We start from the raw sequence: 19278 nt of genomic DNA, 5'->3' as shown, positions 1-19278 counted from the left end.
CACACTTTGTTCTCCTGCTAAGCTGGACTAGCAAGAGATGGCTCCTTATCAGCTCTGCATGGTGGAGGCCTTGGCAAGACCACCAGTCCCTGGGCAGCAGCCTTGAGTCTTCGTGCCCGTCAGATCACTGTTTTGTCCACAAGGTGCTCAACTAGAAGCCCCTGAGAGCAAATGTCACACTACTTGTCCTTCAGCTATGCCACACCCCTTGATCTATGAGGTTTCTTCTAAGAACAAAGCATGTAGGTGGTAGGGTCTGAGCCAGGAGCCCTCAATTCTCCAGGAGCCTGTTGGGAGGCCAGGGGAGCCCTGCTTGGGATAGAAGGGGAACCAGAACCAGCGAGGAAGGGTACTTCATGTGGGAAAAGGCAGAAATAAAGTTGGGTGTTTGCTTCATGTAATATGCTGTGCTGCCTGTATTTAAGTGCCCATGAGGGCTCCCAGGGAGTCACACCCTCTTCTCTACAAGGCCAGGCTTCTGGACCCATGGAGACTTGTTCAAAGTGGCAGAGTAGGAAGCAGACATGGAACAGTGTGGTGCCTGAAGGTTGTGAGAACTTAGCCTTTGCTATTTCCTGAGGAGGTCACACGCTGGGATTGCTTCAGCGGCCATGAGGACCCAGCAGCCTCTACCCTCAGTCTAGTTTGAGCTTCAGAACAGTATTTCCCGAGATCGAATGAGGGGGGTAGTTCTGGGTGTCAGGCTCAGGAAAGGCTCATGCCCAGGGGTGCTGTTCCTTTCCTTGATCTTGGATATAGAAGGAGGTGGCTTCTGGCTGTGATGTTAGTAAAGTGGGCTTCTGGAAGTGTTCTCAGAAGGACAGCAGTCCAGTAGGAGAGAGCAGACCAAATATATGATGCCTTGTGACATCTCTTTATCCATACTAGGCATCTGGCACTGAACTGGGGTCTCCAGGGGTCCTACCAGATCAGAAGAGGGGATCTACTCTAGGCTCTGAGACCCCACTCCCCCAAGGCTATCATGAGACTATATATATCCTATATATGATCCTTCTATATCCAAGATCAAGGAAAGCAACAGTGTCCCTGGGCATGAGCCCTTGCTGAGACTGATACATCCAGAACTGCCCCCCTCATTCAATCTTGGGAAACAGACTCTGTTCTGAAGATGTGGCTCTCAGTCTTAAACTCCAGTTTCAGAAGAAGAATGTGCTGACTGAATCTGGTGGCTCCTTTGTTTGTGGGTGACAACGTTTTCCTGTTACCTCTGCCCTGGGGAATCCATGTGTTCCTGTGAAAGCCTAGTCTCCATGATACTCTGGGTGCTGGAATGTTTAATAAGCCACATTCTACAGTAGAGCAGCTGGTGCTCCAGGTCTTGAAGCTCATTAGCCTGCAGGCTGACCAGAGTGGCTTAGCCACCTCCCCAAACTCCCCTAACACAGCTATGTGGTGTTCGTTGCTCACTGCTGGATTGATTCAACAGGCACTTATGAATGCCCATTAGGCACCAGGTTTAACATGAATAAGGCAAGGAAAGGAATAGATAATTCTAACAAGGTAGGCATGTTGGATTGATAAATGACAGGAACGGGGGATCACTTGCAGCCTGCTGGTTAGGATGGGTCCCTGTAAGAATGCATGCACAGGCCTGTGGTTACCTGTGAAAATGCTAGGGTTGGAGCTACCAGTGCAAAGGTCCTGGGGCAGGAAGGAGAAGGTTTCTGGCCAGTGTATTAGGGTGAGACAGGCAGGGATAGACCGGGGGAGAGTTTTCTAAGAACAGCCTGGAGTAACACAGGCTTAAGACATTTTCTCTAGTGCACGCCTTTAATTCTGATACTTGGAAGGCAGAAGCAGGTGGACCTCTGAGTTTGAGGCCGGCATGGTCTACAGAGTGAGGTCCGAACAGACCAGGTTATATACAAAGAAACCCTGTCTTAAACACTCCAACCAACCAACCAACCAACCAAAAAAACAAAAAAAACCCCAAAAACCACCACCACCACCAAACAAAGACATTGTATAAATTCCATGGGAAATAGATTAGAAGCAGAGACTTGGCCATGGTCATGAAAGTGAGAGTGAAGGGCATTGTAGAGTTGACAAAATTTTGGGCATATTTTGGGGTTTGAGGGATGACTTGGGGAAAGTCAGGTGGACAGCAACCTTGAAAGCTGAACCTGGGAAGAGGTAGGGATGGAGGACATGGAAATGTTAGGTCTGAGTCAGCTGTAAGAGATCACATGTGTGGGTCAATAAAGGAGTAAGCACAAAGGCTCTGGGGCTTAGGACAGCAGACATGCCCTAGCATTGGAGGGGGCGGGGTGCCATCATTGGGTGGAAACTCCTGAAGAACTTAGATGCAGGAAAGGAGGGCTCTAGGAGCAGACAGTGCATTGTGTGTTCTAGATCTCAATGCCATCAGTCCTTTTTACAGCCCTTCACTATGGTGGCTCACCTGTGCATGCTAGATGTCAGTAGCAGCTTCACCATGCTGTGACTGTTAAAGGTGTCTCAAGGCACTGCCTTCTGGGCTGAGTAGGGCCACATTCACTGAGATCCTCTGAATTAGACTTTGACAGAACAGGATGCTGAGGAGGAATGGCACCTTAAAGTATTGCCAACTTAGGAAGTGACCCACACTCCTGGCTCACTGAGAAAGAGGACACAAACAGGGACCTGGTTCTCGGTGACTCATGATGTGGGCTCTGGAAGGGCAGACTGTAGATGCATTCCTAACCCCAAGGGGATCAAAGAGAGTGTGTGGGGGACCAGGGGGCTGAATGTAGCCTAAGGGTAGTGGGGGCAGTGTCTGTGAGAGGGGAGCAGTGTCTGTGTGTGGGAGTAGCTGGAGGAATGGAGATGAGGAAGGTTGACCACATAGAGCAGTGGTTCTCAACCTGTGGGTTGTAACTCCTTTGCTGGGGTAGGGGTGAGGTTGAACAACTTCATAGGAATGGTATATCAGATATCCTGCATATCAGATATTTACATCATGATTCCTAACAGTAGCAAAATTACAGTTATAAAGTAGCAATGAAAATTTTATGGTTGTGGGTCACCACAACCCGAGGAACTGTATTAAAGGGTGGAAGCATTAGGAAGGTTGAGAACCATAACGTAGTGTTCTAGAAGTAAGGGTCCCTTGGAAAGGAGGCTAAGTAGTTCGACAAGAGGATGGGGTCAGTCCCAGAGGGATCTTGAGGTCAGGGAGGGCAGCTCTAGGAGCTGCTTGGTCCCCACCAGGAGACTCAGTGCCTCTCTCAGCTCTTAGATGTCACACATTTCCTTAGATTCTATGCTAGCTTGCTCTTCTTTAGAAAAAGATGATGTCACCTATATGCAAAATCACCTTGCCCCTATTCCCAGTCTTTCCAGAGATGGCACTCTGGGACAGTGAGGGCACAATGGCTCTGAGCACAGTGAGTCTGCCATTCACTGATAGGCGTCTACCATCCCTCACCCACCAACAACCATGGCAGTTCTCAGCAATAAAGAGGAGGTGTCCTGATGGAGGTGGGGATGTAATTCAACAAGTCCTTGGACCACACTGGAGTGTCAAAGGGCATATGGAGTTTGGAGCGTGAGCTGAGCCCACTGAGATGGAGAGTCTCTGGCTGAACAAACCCTGGGGAGGACTAATGATACACAGACTGGGACACTCCTGGGTTCTGGGACAGCTCCTGCTGCCTTCCTAGCTGTGGGATAGGAGAGCACCTCTCCTAAGTATGTCCTGACACTTGGTAGATGTAGAGTTACCCCTTCAGGGAAGAACAAGGTGAATGTTTGTCAGTGGGGCTGGGAGTAAGGTGGGATTAGGGGCAACCTTGGCTGCTCTTCCTGCAGGATCCTGGAGACCTAGCCCTTTAAGGAGAATGGGCCATAAAATATCCCATCTGACGTTGATTATCTGTGAAGTCTTCTCTCAGTTTGAGTGTGGCCGGAGGTTGCTTGGGACAAGTAGGAACTTGTCTCAGTGGCTACCTCTCAAGCTCCCATGACCACCCTCAGCCCTTTCTCAGTAAATGGGGTTACCAGGACTTCTTCATCACCTGTGGCTGTGGACTCAAGCCCTGTCCAACGTGATGGTCTGTAAGATCTGTCTCAAGACTACAGCCTCAAAGGGGCAGGTGAATGGCTGTCCTTTTTGAGCCTGGTCTACGTGGCACCACTCTCTCTGGTTGTGGCAGTCCCACCTAACTAGAGAGCTAGCTGCAGCGCGGCCTGAGGTGAGGAGGCGTTGCTCAAAGTGTCCCCATGTGGCTAGGCATGGTGATCTGGAGACTGTTTAAGCCTGAGTTGGGGAAAGACTGGTCTGTGGGGACCCAAAGGTCACATTTGAGATCTCACAGTGGTGGCCATGACAAGTCCAGTAGACTCACTGACTTGAGGCGAGGTTTGGGAGTGGATTCCATCTTTAGGGATTCATTTATATGTATTTATGTAGTGCCCTTCAGAATTAGGAGCTGTAAATACAAGGCCTGGTTCTTTCCACACAAGCTGTGGAGAAACCTCCTTGAGGCTGGGGGTGGAGAGGGCCTAGTTCAAAGTTGTTTTTTTTTTTTTTTAAAGATTTATTATTCTTTTGTGTATGATCGTTTTTTCCTGCCTGTATTTATATGTTTCACCTGTGCGCTTGGTGCCTGTGGAGTCAAGTGAGGTCGTCCGATATGCTGGAACTAGAATTACATTCTGTTGTGAGCAGATGGAAAGGGGTTTGAAAGTGAAATCGGGTCCTCTGCAAGAGCAAGCGCTCAGCAATCAAGCTTGTTCTCCCACCGGATAGGCTGCATGAACATCTGGGGTGGCCAAGGTGGGCTCCTTCCTACACCCGAGCCACCCACATTGACTTTTTCTGAGCTATGGAGAGATCTCCTCACACTGCTCTGGAGGAGGGACCTCCTTTTCCGTTGGTCAAGAGGCTCCTCTCCAAACCTTTGCTTTGAGTCCAAGCTGTTTCCCTCTTTAAGATTTGTTTTAAAGTATGGGTCTCTGTGTGGCTATGTGCAGGGGAGTGTAGGTGGAGGCCAGAGGCATACCATCCCTGAAACGGGTGTTACAGTTTTGAGCTACCTGTTGTGGCTGCTGGGAACCGAACTCAGGTTCTCTGCAAGAGGCACTCTTAACCACGGATCCATCTCTCCAGTTTCCCCTTTCTACTTTAACTTTTTTGCCTTTAATGGAGAAAAAAGAAGCAGCAATAGGGTGGTTGAAGTCCACTAGTCGCTTCTCACCAAGGAGTAGTTTGGGTGTGTGTGTGTGTGTGTGTGTGTGTGTGTGTGTGTGTGTGTGTGTGTGTGTGTGTGTCTGGGACCTGAGAGGACATCGGTCCCTAGCCTCTTGCACTCAGATGGCAGCAGAGGGCGCTCGCAGCACAGAGACTCACTCCTTGCACCTCGCAAGTCTGACCTAGACCGAGTTGTGTTTGGGTGGGGAAGCATTAGGAAAGTGGGTTCGGAACTCTCTCCCCACTTTGGTCCGACCCCTAAGGTTTTCGGTTGCTGGGATGCTGGATGGAGGTGTGGCTTATTATGCTTAAGAGCTCAACACTCTCCTACACCCTTTTCTGTCGGGCTGCTGCAGGCGACAAGAGCTCTGGTCTATCGCTCTAGATCTGGGTGCTTTGTCCTAGACTCGCAGACAGAAGGCAAGTGGACCCTTGGGACAGACCAGCTCCGGGTCTCAGCTCTCCGCACGCACCGATTTTCTTCGCTACGTACTCTTCCCAGAACGCCGACGACCCCAGACTCCCTGTTCTCCAGATTCGGCCGCGCAGCGGCGGGAAGGAGAAAGACATTGGGGCCCGGGGCGAGTAAAGGATGCGCGTTGCAGGTCCATGCCCCGCAAAGCGCACCTTCCACCCACCCTGGTCGGATCGCCCGCCCCGCCTCCTTCCCTCCTCCAGCTCCCGCCCCCAGTCTCCTCCCTCCTCCCGCGGTGCTGCCTCTCCTCCTCACGCCCCTGCGCGGCGGGCTGACTGCAGGCGCGGCTCCGGGAGAGAGCGCCTTTACCGAGCGCAGACTGCGCTTCCCCAGTCGGTTCTGTACGTTCTGCAGCTGTGCGGCACGACGGCGCGACTTTCTTCTGGTCCCGGGACGGCAGTGAGACAACTTGGAAAACTTCTCTGGGGCGGACTGCAGGGACGCCAGGCACCAGTGGCAGAGGACGTAAGAGAGCGATAGATGGTCCTGGGTGTCCCCGGACCTCCTAGGCCACTTTCGGTCACGCTACGGTGCTCCAGAGCCATCTGCACCGCCTGGGGGGACGGCCCCCAACAGTAGCGGAGCCAGGGTGGCGCTATCTCCGGCGTACTGTGAGTTTGGCCAGCATCGTTCCCTCTGGACATGTCCAGCCCCGCCATGGTCCACCAGGAGCCCTACTCGGTGCAGGCCACTGCCGCCATCGCATCGGCCATCACCTTTCTCATCCTCTTCACCATTTTCGGCAATGCGCTGGTAATTCTGGCTGTGTTGACCAGCCGCTCGCTCCGTGCACCACAAAACCTCTTCCTGGTGTCACTGGCAGCAGCCGACATCCTAGTGGCTACTCTTATCATCCCTTTCTCTCTGGCCAACGAGCTGCTGGGCTATTGGTACTTCTGGCGTGCGTGGTGCGAGGTCTACCTGGCGCTAGACGTGCTCTTCTGTACCTCTTCCATCGTGCACCTGTGTGCCATCAGTCTGGACAGATACTGGGCAGTGAGCCGAGCATTGGAGTACAACTCCAAGCGCACTCCCCGCCGCATCAAATGCATCATCCTCACTGTGTGGCTCATTGCAGCCGTCATTTCTCTACCGCCCCTCATCTACAAGGGCGACCAGCGCCCAGAGCCCCACGGGCTCCCCCAGTGTGAGCTCAACCAAGAGGCCTGGTACATCTTGGCTTCCAGCATCGGATCTTTTTTTGCTCCCTGCCTCATCATGATTCTCGTCTACCTGCGAATCTACGTAATTGCCAAACGCAGCCACTGCAGAGGTCTCGGAGCTAAGAGGGGCTCTGGGGAGGGTGAGTCCAAGAAGCCCCGTCCCGCTGCGGGGGGAGCTCCAGCCTCGGCTAAAGTGCCCACTCTGGTCTCTCCTCTATCTTCTGTCGGAGAGGCTAATGGACACCCCAAGCCTCCAAGGGAGAAGGAGGAGGGGGAGACCCCTGAAGATCCCGAAGCCAGGGCTTTGCCACCCAATTGGTCTGCCCTGCCCAGATCAGGCCAGGACCAGAAGAAGGGGACTAGTGGGGCAACTGCAGAGGAGGGAGCTGAAGAGGATGAAGAGGAGGTGGAAGAATGTGAACCCCAAACACTGCCAGCTTCTCCTGCCTCAGTATTCAACCCACCCTTGCAGCAGCCTCAGACTTCCCGGGTGCTGGCCACGCTACGTGGCCAGGTGCTTCTGAGCAAGAATGTGGGTGTGGCCAGTGGGCAGTGGTGGCGCCGTCGGACACAGCTGAGCCGGGAGAAGAGGTTCACCTTTGTGCTGGCGGTGGTCATTGGTGTTTTTGTGGTCTGTTGGTTTCCTTTCTTCTTCAGCTACAGCCTGGGGGCCATCTGCCCACAGCACTGCAAGGTACCCCACGGCCTCTTCCAGTTCTTCTTCTGGATTGGCTACTGCAACAGCTCTTTGAATCCTGTCATCTACACCATCTTCAACCAGGACTTCCGCCGTGCCTTTCGAAGGATCCTTTGCCGGCAGTGGACCCAGACTGGCTGGTGAGCCTGCCTGCTCCGGGCCTGTGCCAGGCAGGGTTGGTGCCAGGACCACCCGGTGGTAGTCTGCCACCTCCGCAGTCTATATGGCCATCTCCCTGGGGCCCATTTGCAGACCTCATCCTCAGACCCCTGAAGGGGAAAGGACAAATGTGCTGTTCCCAGGGGCCCATTTGAAACCTTCCCTTGCTGACTGTACTGTGGGATAGCTCTTCCCTGCTCTCTCTTCAGGAAGGGTAGCTTGGACCTTCTCCAATGTGGCCAAGGCTGATTAGAATACCTCCCTCCCAGCCACCTGTCAGCCAACAGGCAGGCTTCCCTTTCCTGGAGACCCCCTGTGCCTTGGCAGGCCACTTGTGGTGGTTTTCTTTCTTTCTCATCATATTCTTCTTTTTTCTTTTCTTTTATTGTTCATTTCATTTTTTTTTTTTTTTTTGAGACAGGGTCTCATGTAGCCCAGACCAGTCTCAGACTTGCTATGCAGCCTGAGGCTGATCTTAAGATTCCGCTTGTCCTGCCCTTACCTCTCCAGCATGAGAAGTAACAATGCTCACCACCATACCTGGTTTACCTGATGCTGGGGAATGAAGTCAGGGCTTCAAGCATGCTAGGGAAACATCCAACCAACCGAGTTATATCCCCAGCCTTGATCCTCCTCATGCCTTTCAAAGAGCCGGAAGCCCATCTTCTACATTTCCCAGGAGGACCTGGTGCTGAGAAAGAGGACAAAAGGAAGAGGATTCAGCCATGCTGAGCACCTGTGGTTCTCCTTGGCTGTTGGGGTGGCTGGTTATGGGCTAGTGCTGGTTACTGGGTTTTTTGTTTGTTTTGTTTTGTTTTTAAGCTTTGTAGCGTCTTTAAGGCTAGAAGCATGGGTTGTTTTCTCACTCAGCATCCCTCTGGGAGGCAAATGGGCATGTGGATGCCTCAGTGGAGAGGTCTAGAATCCTGGCCTCGGCCTCACTAAGGTCCTGATCACTGGCATTCAACCTCGCAGAGAGCAGGGTGACAATTGCCTGCCGCCTACTTGCGGCAGGGAGATGAAAGGCTTTGCAGAGAGCTTTGAGCTCCGTGGGGGAAATGCGCTAGAGAGCCAGCAAATGTGATTATCTGGTGATATAAAAATCCCTTTCCTGTGTGTTTACCACTGTGAGCCTTCCTGTAGACTTTTGTTCTGTGCTTGGGGTGTGTGAATTCCTACCCCAAACTGGAAGTGGGTTGAGGTGCACAGAGTCACTCTTTCAAATTCCGGAATTTCTTTGAGAATGCTTTCTTGTGCCTGAAAAGGTTTGAGTTATTATGCTGTTGTCAGCTTCTCCATCTGTTACCTGTAACACCGACAGAGTTTTCAGTGGCTTGGCCCCAACCCCATTAGGGGATAAGCTCTTTGTCATTGAGCAGGCAAATCGTTTTCCTAAGCTAAAAATACTTACATCAAGGAAGCAGTCTGAGATGAGATCCTCAGGTGGGGTGCTGGGGCTAGAACAGGCAGCCAGGGCCCTGTAGACTCCTGGGATAGCCACCCTCTGTGGGGTCCCAGACAACTCTCTGAGCCCCATGGAACACCTTTGGAGACAGAAGGAGACCCCAGCTCAGAAGGATGTCTCATTGGCTGTTACGAACCCTCACGGCGATACAGCTGTGCACTAGGGTGTCTCTACCTCCTGGTTGTCTCCCCGACTTAGAAATTGCTCCTCAGAGTGACTGGGGATGCGTCTGGGCCTTCCCCACAAGCAGCCTGACTTCAGCTTTGGGCAATAGACCTCTTAGCCTCAGGGAAGGGGTAGATTGAGCCATGCAGGCTACAAGCTACACAGGCTATTAGCCCAGGGTGGGTTTATCAGATTTTGAAGGTGCTAAGGGAGTTTTCTCGGGTAAAGTCAATGATGGGTCCTAAATCAATTCCTCTTGGAGAGGATGAATAGTTTGGTCCTTGGTTGGTTGCAGTTTCGAGGCTAGGACATTGATTTGAGGTGTGGCTGAGGGGTTGGTTTGGTTTTTTTGTTTTTGTTTTTGTTTTTGTTTTGTTTTGTTTTTGAGACAGGGTTTCTCTGTGTGACTCTGGTTACTCTGGAACTCACTCTGTAGACCAGGCTGGCCTCGAACTCACAGAGATCTGCCTGCCTCTGCCTCCTGAGTGCTGGGATTAAAGGCGTACACTACCACTGCCTGGCAGCGGGGCAGATTTGTAACCATCTGCTGGCTGATCTTGTGTATGCTTCATGGGACCCAAGCCCCCTGTTGTGACATATAGGTGTTTCTAAGACTCTGAGCTATTTTATCAATAAAGGCTATTTTTTAATAAGCAAGCTGAGTCCTGTGTCTAAAGGTTGACTGGAGAAGTTAGGTAACTCCTGGCATTCCGTGAGCGTCAGCCTAATGAGCCTAATGACTCCCTCCCAGGGCTTGCTCGCTCTCCCCTCTGCCCCACCTGTCTGCATTTTTCATCCTCACAGGCAGCATTTTTACTCAGCTCAGGCCACTAGGACCAGCTGACCTCTAAGGGAGAGGCAAGAAGACTTCCCTGCAGAAGTGGCGTTTGTGATGGGTCTGGTCTTGGAGCAGGAATGCACCAAGAGGCAAGACAGAGAAGTGTTTGGGGGCAGAGGAAGGCCACGTAGAGTTGATGATCTGGGAGACATCTTTGAACTCCCCTGCTGCGTGGTCACCAGTGGGGTAGGGGAGGTGCTGCTGGAGGCAGTGGGAGGCAGGCCACTGTGGAGTGGTGGATACACAGCAGCTGTGTTTGGCTAGGGCCAGGGGAGCGGATAGGAAGGCTTTGTTTCAGCTATCCCAAACCAACATCCAGCTCTCCAAACTGGGAGCCTGTGAGGTGCCCTGAAGCCCCAAGTCTCCTGTGAGTGAGAAAAGGAACGAGCTCTGCTCTGATGACACAGAGAGGGCAGAAGAGGCAGCCCCTGGGCTCCAAGCTGGGCTGACCTGGCTCCATGAGCAAGGGAAGAGCCATCAGGCTGGCGGCAGGAGGGAAGCATCAGGGTCAAGGCCCCTGGCAGATGCCAGGCTGGAAAGGACGGAGGGAGGAGCAGTGAGTGATCTAGGATACAGGGATGTTCCGTTCCCACATCCTCAAAATCTATACTTTCATCAACTCTGTTAATTTCTTTAGGCCCATGCATCTGCTAGGGCCAATCACTAAAAATGCCAGTGTGTCCACAGCTATCAGTGGACATGGCATCTGTTACTAATCTAACAAGAAAGCCCTGCCCTGCCCCCAGCTCCTGCCCAGCAGGGCAACCAGCTCTAAGGTCTCTAGAGCCTCATACAGGCACTCACCTACCTTATCCTCAGGGAAATAAAACTCAGGAAGGTGCAGTGACCACAGGTCAAGCCCCTGATTGCCCTGCTGGATCACATATCTTTCTGTCAGTTAAGGGGCTACAAGGGCCTGGGAGTGGATCCCACTGATCTCTGGGAATGGAGGTGGAGTCGGACTTCAACAGTTCTAGTGCAAGCCAATTTAGATCCTACTGTCATTCAATCCACATACTCTTTCTATATGAGGTCACTTTACAAGGGAGGAAACTGAGACACAGGTCACCCAACTGAAGCCAGGAACCACGCAGCGATCACATCCAGGCTGAAGGATTTGCTCTCTCTCCTATGATGACAGCCTTCCTTCAGTAGTGTTGACAGGATGGAGCCTCTGAGGCTGGGAGCCAGTTGGATTTAGTAGGCAGCAGTGCTAGGATGGATTGTTCATGTCTGCCACTGACACCAAACACCTAAGAGGTAATAACTGTGCTTCAGATTTTCTGCTTTTGGCAACTCTGTTGAGGGCTCAGTTCTGAGGACCCAGAAAGGGAAGCTCACTTGCCTCAGGAGGAATTACATAGACACACATAATGGCAAGAGCTGGATCTAGCATCCAGGTAGCCCAGCCTACCAGTTTTGTTTTGTTTAAGTGTATGGGTGTCTTGCCTGTATGAATGTCTGTGTACCACATACATGTTGGGGGAGGGGCACGGAGGTCAGAAGAGAGCATTGCATACCTTGGAACTGGAATTACAGATTTGTGGTTGTTGTTGTCATTGTCATCATTGTTGTTGTTATGGGTGGGTGCAAGGAATCAAACTTGGGTTCTCTGCAAGAACATGTGTACTGCAACGTCTTACTGAAGGGGTTGTTATGCATGCAGAGTCAAGGAGTCATGGGCCTGTGTTTAGGAAAGGTCTGCTGGCAACCACTGTCTGCCGGGTCCTGGGCTAGGCACACCTCTGTTTGCTACCTTGGTTCTCTGGACTCACCCAGGCCCACACAGCCAATGGAGGGAGTGGGTGCTGGCTCCAGTTTCCATCTCTCTGCTCTTCATCTCTTTTCCCATTCCTTTATCTCCCATCCCTGATCTCTCTGAGCCCAACTGAGGACCCCTAGGTTGGTAAGGAGGTGCAGATATGAGGCGGAAATGTTTGCAAATAAAGTGGAGGCATGGCTAGTGGTCAGAGTCCCAACCAGGGGCCTCTGCAGTTTGCCTGGTAAAGGAGAACTGAGAGCATGGGCCTTCAAAAGATCCCTTTCTATGACAGAAGGGTAGTCCCACCTTAGAGGACAGTTAAAGAAGCAGGTCCCCCTCCAGCTGCCCCTGCTTTGTGAGAATGTATGCCTAGGTTAATTCCACTGCGGAACGGGGTGCGGCTTAAGTCAGTCCATGCTATGGAGAATTCAGAGCTCTTGAGAATTCCTATTTAGAGCATCCTGGACCACCTGCTCAGAACAGGAGGCTCTGGAAACAAGGGAAGTCTTGTCAGTAATCAGGCCCAAGCCCTGTGTGGCTTCCATTGGGCACATGTGTGCAAGGAAAGTCACCTGAGGACCAGCCTGTAAGTGGGGCAGCTGCTGGCTGGGAGGAGCTTCTGGCGCAGCTAGAGCTGATACAGGACAACCTTTGGCTTCCCTACTGAGACGGGGAAATCTGCTCTCAGGACCTGGTCACTGTGGGTGGCGGGGTTGGTGTGGGGCTTGTGTTTCCATGAAATCTCAGTGGGGAGGTGGGTTGCCCAGGGTTTGTGTCTTGCCTCTGCTAGTTCTGAGCTTCTTTGAGAAAGGCTTCACCCTTCTCTGGGCCTCTGTGTCTTTGCCTGCCTATGGACGATTGATTGCCCCAATGGTCCCACAGTTCTCCAGCCTGTGGCTTCCTCTCTGCCCTCCTCCTCCTCCCAACTCTCTGCAAGGTCCAGTCATGGGGATTCTTCAAATGACTCAACTGTGTTAATCAGTTGTTCTCAAGGCTTGAATCCTGCCAGGATCAGGCTGTTTGCCTCGCTTTTGTACCTCAGAGAAGAACTGAGCACCAGGCCTAGAGTGACAGATCTGTTTGCAGTCCTCTGAGGTATGCAGGAGCGAGAGAAATGAAGACAGCTCGGAGCTGTAGGGGGCCAGGACTTAACACGCTTTGCCGGAGATGGTGGCATTATTATTATCCCCGTGCCATAGGTGACGGGGCTGAGGAAGATGGAGAACCTGCTGATGCCCACCAGAGTAGAGACAGGGACTTGCACAACCTATGATCCCAGCCTCTGTCCTCAGCAGCCCCCAGAGCCCGTCCCCTGGGTGAGCTATAGGGTCACTCTGTCTGTGTCACCTTTGTGGTTTGCGGGTAGACCCTGCCTGTGGCACCCCCATTGAAGCAGGAGCCCAGGCGGGGGTGCAAACTCCCACCCTTCAGTCCCTGCTCACTGTCAGCAGGGGAGGTGGGGCACACTAGGCTAAAATTAGCTTCTGGGATTCTTTGTGCTCTGCATCCGTCCCTCTTCCATCGTCTGGGGAAAGATGCTGTCAGGAGGCCAGCACTAGAAGGAGCCGGTGTCTGCGTGCACCCTCCACAGCTTGTGGGCTCTGATCTTCTCACACCCTGCCCAGGCTCTGGGCCAAAGGCTTCTGCCCTTGGCTTGGCCTTGTGGCTACCTATCGATTAGCAGTGATTTCCAAGGGAGAGACCCATCACCATCCCCCTCTGGCCCTGGGATCCTAGCCCCAGTGCCCCCACCCCCCTCCCTTCTCTTCCTTCTTTTCCTGACCCTGTTTTTGAAGATTGCACCCCCTACTCAGCCTTCCTGCCTCCTTTGGACCCTCAGGCTTCTTCCTTACCCAGAGGGATGGTCCTGGCCCTGCAGGCTCCATGGACCTGTGGTGGCTGTGAGGGAACAGGAACAGTGTAGAGACCAAAAGAGTGCTACTCTCCCTGGAAAGTTGGGGCTATTTCTGTCCTTTCTGCCTCCCTCTGGGGCTCTGGGCTCTAGAGCAGGACGCTGGAGGGGGAGTTGTGGGGGCAGGCCTCTGTGTGTGTGAGTGTGTGTGTTTGGTTTCCTTGATAAAGGGACAGGCCCACTTTGGAGCAAAGGGGTGGGCCTCTCCAATCTCAAAGCTGCAGGTTTCCATAGAATGACACACACCCCACCTCCACTCCACCCCACCCCACCCCACCCCACCCCCCATTCCCATGAGGACCTGGGGCCACTTCAGGAGGGAAAAGTTCTGGGCTGTGACTAAGGGGACCCAGGTGTCCCTGTGTCCCTTTCCCAGCCCATCCCAGCTGCAGCTGTGAGGGAGGGAGCGTGAGAGGCTGGCTGGGCTTGCCACTTGGATTCCCTGGACAGTTGGGGGGAGGGGAAGGCAAGGGTTAAACCCAGCCTTCCTCCCAGCACAGGGGTGGAGGGTGGCCCAACATGGTCATAGGTTGCAGGCTCCACTGGGTCCCTCCCAGAGTGCTCTCTGTCAGGTGTCTCTGACACAGCTGTTCCAGCTGGAGCCCTTCTTCCTCTGCTGGCCTGGTGGCTCAGGCTGCAGGGACACCTAACTACTGATTTTTTTTTTTCCTTTCTTTTCTGAGACAAAGTTTCTCTGTATAGCTGTGGCTGTCCTGGAACTCACTCTGTAGTCCAGGCTGTCCTTGAATTCAGAGAGCCACCTGCCTCTGCCTCCTAAGCTGGGATTAAAGTCGTGTGCCACAGTTACTCAGCTTTTGAAAGGCTCCCTAGTTGTCTCAGAAGTCCTTGTGGAGTCCAGAGGCAGGACTACCAAATAAATAGCTAGGTGACTTGAGGTAAATTCCTTCCCCTCTCTAGGCTTCTTTTTTGACTGATGAAGGGCCAGGACTAGAACAAACTTCAGATAACATCCTGGAACTGCCTCAGGAGCCATAGGGAAGGGCGAGAGGAAGGGGAACTGAAGACAGGGGGACCTGGCTACCTGTCTGAGCTTGACACTCTGTCTGAAGTATGGCCAAAGGAGAGCTTGTGTAGTCATGGGAGAGGGGCAAGGCAGGAAGTGAGCTGAGGGACCTTGCTGGTGGGAACTTGCACTCTCACAGGTCATATCTTAGAATGACCAGGTCAGGCTATGTCTCCTAAGCATGGGCTGGGCTCACCAAGCCTTGGCAACAAAGGGGCCCACAGAACTAGGCTGTGCAGTTAACCTAGCCATAGGTGCCAGCCCGGTCCCCTCAGCCCCAGTGTAGACGTTTAGTGAGGAGTTAGGGGACCTGGGAATGGTCCAGCAAACTGGAGCTATCCTGGCATTTGTCATCCAGATGCTGAGGACTCTCTGGGGACGTGTCTTGGATGTAGAGTTTGTATTTTGTTCTCTGTTTTGGTTTGTGTTCCCTACAGTTTCCTTGGGAGAGTCTTCTGGGAGATCCATCTGATCTCCAGCTAGAGGTATAAGAGCTGTCCTCACAGAGTTTGAGATGGACCAGGCCAAGGACTGGCCACAGAGAGTCAAGGTGTAGACCAGCGGGAGAGAGAGGAGACTGGAAGAGATGGGGTATGGTTGAGACTATTTTGATGACAACATGGAACAAAAACAGGCTTTGGTCACAAACCTGGCTCTGCTGTTCACTGGCTGTTCACTCAGAGAAACAGTTAAATCCCTCGGAGTCTCAGTTCCCTCATTTAAAGTGGGTTGGCACTGGATACCTTCAGATTGGAGATGGGAGCGAAGCAATCGCAAAGAGCTATAGGATGTCCTTATAGGGTATGGGGATGCAAACGGCAGAGTCACCGTGCTACTCTGGAACCCCAGATCCTCTGCAAGGTGAGATGACAGAATCCTTTGCTCAGCAGCCTGATGAGAGGAGGATAGATTCTGTGTCCTGGGAGATGACTCTTCCAGAATATTCCATGTCCATCTGTCCCATCTGTCATCCCTCACCATTGATTCTGTGACTCCAAAGCCTCCCCACCCCCACATACAATTCCAGCAGGTTCTCTCCAATGTGAGGGATCAGAAGGTTCTTAGAGAAAGATCTAATGTGCTCCATCAATGTCTCTGTCCCCTGACCCCATACCAGGCCCATGATAGACATCAGTAATAGATCACCAAACTTTCTCTGTGAACACAGACAAAACTGCATTAAGATCCAGGCAGACCTCTTGCAAATGAGTGATGGAGTGAAAGATAAAACTGGCTTGTCCCCGAGTTCTGTGGGGAACCCCAACCTCACCTCATGGGCATTGGAGAAAGGGAAGTCAAGTCCATTGTGGTATGAACAAGCCAGTTGGAGCAGTGAGGGGAATTGACCCCCAGAGCTTTTAGGATCCCTACATTACTGCTGCAGCAAGGATCTACCAGATATCCCCAAGATCACGAGAAAGCCATAAGAGGAAGCAGAGGTTTGAGGCAGAAGACCGGGCAGGCAGTCTGGGGAAGGGCTGGCAGCCCAGAACAAGGCAGGCAGCAGGGTGGGCACTTATGAAGGTGGAGCTCTTGGGTCTGCAATCCTAGACCTGGGCCAGAGTTGAGAAGGGAAACCTTTGGCCATCTCATCCTCTCAGGAAGCTAGACACGAGGTAAGGATGGCTGCAGAGGCACCAGACCTCATGCACAATCAGCTTCTGAGGGTCTGACCATCTGCGTCGTCTAGGTGAGCTTTGATCTCCTCCAAAGGGGGAATCCTAACAGCGTTCCCTCCTCTATCTGGGGATCCCTAGCCACGGGCCAGTCCTCAGGTCCTCATCCTCAAAATCCAGTATCCTCAGCAATGTGCTCCGAGAATATTTGTAATCCTGTTTACTGTGTGAGTTTTGAGGGATGTTCCTCAGACTGTCTCTTGGAGTGCCAAAATATCCCTGTAAGGGTGGTGAGATGGAGGAAGCCATATTTGTTTTTTATTTATTTACATCTCAAGCACTGTCTTTCTCCTGCCCCCCCCCACAATGAGACACTCCCCCTCTTTCTTTCTCCTCTGAGAGGGTGGGGGGTTCCTGGGTATCCCCCAACCTTGGCACATCAAGTCTGCCAGATTAGGTACATTCTGTCCCACTGAGGCCAGACAAGGTATCCCTGTTGGGGAAAAGATACCACAGTCATGCTACAGCTTTAGAGCCTCTGCTCCAGTTGTTAGGGGCCCATGCGGGGACGGAGCTGCATATCTGCTGCATATGTGCTGGGGCCTCATTCCAGCCCCTGTGTGTGTTCTTTGGTTAGTGGCTCAGTCTCTGAGAGCTCCCAGACATCCAGGTTAGTTGACTCTGTTGGTCTTCCTGTGGGGTTCCCATACCCTTCAGGGCCTTCAGTTCTTCTCCCAACACTTCCATAGGAAACCCTGAGAAGAAGCCATATTTGTGAAAATTCCTCCCAGGGATGGGGAACAGGTGAAGCCTCCAGAGATGGATTTGAGCAAGAAGCAAACGTCATGTCTGCTGAGTGGGTCAAGCAGAGGGTGAGCACCCAAGTCTCTGCACAGCTCAGCTTCCTGCTGCTGTGGTGCACTGTGCAGCTTGGGGCTGGTGGCGGCTTGCTGAAGACCTGTGTCCCCCAGTCCTCCTCCTGCCCGTAGTTACAGCGCAAACAGCTGGCTCAGAGCCATTTGATTAGTCAGGAATTGTATCTACATGGAGGCCTGGATCCCTTTGTGCCTGAGGGCCCCCAGTGTACTCAGCTTGATACTGGCCTAATGTACCACGGAGGGAGCCAACATTCCCTTGTGCCCCAACAGTAGAGGTATGGGGTATCAGCAGTGCCAAGGCTTTGGAGCTCTGCCTCAGTGGGGCACACTTGGAGGAAGGCAGGGCCGAGTGGGTACTTGTAGGATGTGAGCTTCAGGTGGGAGGGAGAGTGACAGGAAGATGGTGTTGGAGGCAGGAGAGTCTGGTGGTGGAGCTGGGGACATGGTAGCCAGGCTCTTAGAGTGGGGCTTGCTCCCTCTAGGAGCAGGAGACAGGGCAGGGTGAGGCTTAGCAGTGGCTCAGCTCCAGAAGCAGCAGATTAAAAGTATGTTGGGATGTCAGGAGCTCTTGTCTCCCGGAAGTAGGGAAGAATGTGTTGGGAGGGGGCTCTTGGATGGGATGGACTATGGAGGCAGACAGGAAGAGGAGCTGGGGAGGGAGGAGAGTGTCTCTGCAAAGGCAGCCAGCAAGCTTGTTTGTTTATCTTCTTTCCTGACCCCATATCTCTTAGACTGTTGTTCTGTGGTCTAGTGCAAGTCATTGAGTTTTGTGGGATCTTTGGTGTTCTCAGTCTTCCTACAGGCACAGTCCCTGGGGAATTATCTGAGGTATATCCTTCTCTCTCTCTCTCTCTCTCTCTCTCTCTCTCTCTCTCTCTCTCTCTTTCTCTCTCTCTCTCATGTTCATATATATATATATATATATATATATATATATATTCTCTTCTCCATACATATATATATGGAGAAGAGAATAATTCATCAGGGAAGGTGAGAGAGATCCGGTTCCCAAGACCTTACCTTGGATCCTTTGGCACCTTTTGGAAATACCCACAGTAGAGGGCGTTGGTGTTCAGGGACTTGGCTCAGGCCACATGCTCCCATGTTTGGCTTAAATCTCCATGTGCTTGATGCTGTTAGTGGCAGTCTCTGCACACATCACCCTAGAGGAGGGGTCAGGCATCTGGTCAGCAGCAATTGGCACAGATCTGTGGGCACACAGTAGATGACTATCATAGTGAGCGTGCCTACTGCTTACTCTCCTTAGCTGCATGCCAGGCTCTGGCCATGAAACCCCAGCTTCTTTTACTCTGTCTTCTTCCTCAGCACCTCAGTTTTCCCTAGCCCATCCCCAGGTCATCTGCAACTAGAGAGCCCCCTTTCCCTGTGCCCTGCTTTCTGGCCTTCTGTCTCAGTGCTTAGTGAGCCTCCACTGAGTAGAGACCCCTGGAGAAAGGTCGGGGTTACTGGCTGCCCTGGGTCCTCAGTGAAGAAGTGTGGGCAGGACATCTCAGCGCAAGCCAGCTCCTATTGTCTTCAGTCGTCTGACTGCGGCTGGTCTGGAGATATGAGAGAGCCTTTGGCATGAGCAGAGCTCCTCCTTGTCACCTTCAGCAGCAGGGAACAAGAGGGGAACAGGACTGAAGGCGACCAGCTGAGAGAGAGGTCTGTTGCCAACTCCCTATCTTCTCTCCTTTCCTCTTCATGTTTAACAACACCTATTGGTGAACTCAAGAAGCCTTGTATTTCCTCACCCCTGTCTTCCTAAATACAGTTTTAGCTTAGTAATCACAATCTCTGTCTCTCCTCTGTCTCTCTGTCTCTGTCTCTCTCTCATATGTTTAGAAGCCCCCACCCAGGCTCTTTCCTCCTTCCACTGGGCCCGCCCCACTGCTGGCAACCTTCCCAGGATAATTTTAGGGAGTCACAGGGG

The 19278-nt window shown here is 52.4% G+C and overlaps 1 protein-coding gene across 1 annotated transcript; it reads left to right on the top strand.

The window, feature by feature from the left end:
* Nucleotides 1-5934: 5934 nt before the first annotated feature.
* Nucleotides 5935-9972, top strand: Adra2b (adrenoceptor alpha 2B). The gene has a single exon (XM_021155495.3). The coding sequence runs from the start codon at nt 6309-6311 to the stop codon at nt 7668-7670; it is 1362 nt and encodes a 453-aa protein (XP_021011154.1). The 5' UTR covers nt 5935-6308; the 3' UTR covers nt 7671-9972.
* Nucleotides 9973-19278: the final 9306 nt, after the last annotated feature.

This window comes from Mus caroli, unplaced genomic scaffold (genome assembly GCF_978045245.1).
Source record: "Mus caroli unplaced genomic scaffold, Mus_caroli_1 scaffold_2, whole genome shotgun sequence".
Classification (NCBI taxonomy): domain Eukaryota; kingdom Metazoa; phylum Chordata; class Mammalia; order Rodentia; family Muridae; genus Mus; species Mus caroli.
This window is presented reverse-complemented; position numbering and strand designations above follow the sequence as displayed.

What these genes read in the sequence shown, in the direction of transcription:
- Adra2b (XM_021155495.3), top strand. Translation starts at nt 6,309, where the DNA reads ATGTCCAGCCCCGCCATGGTCCACCAGGAGCCCTACTCGGTGCAGGCC.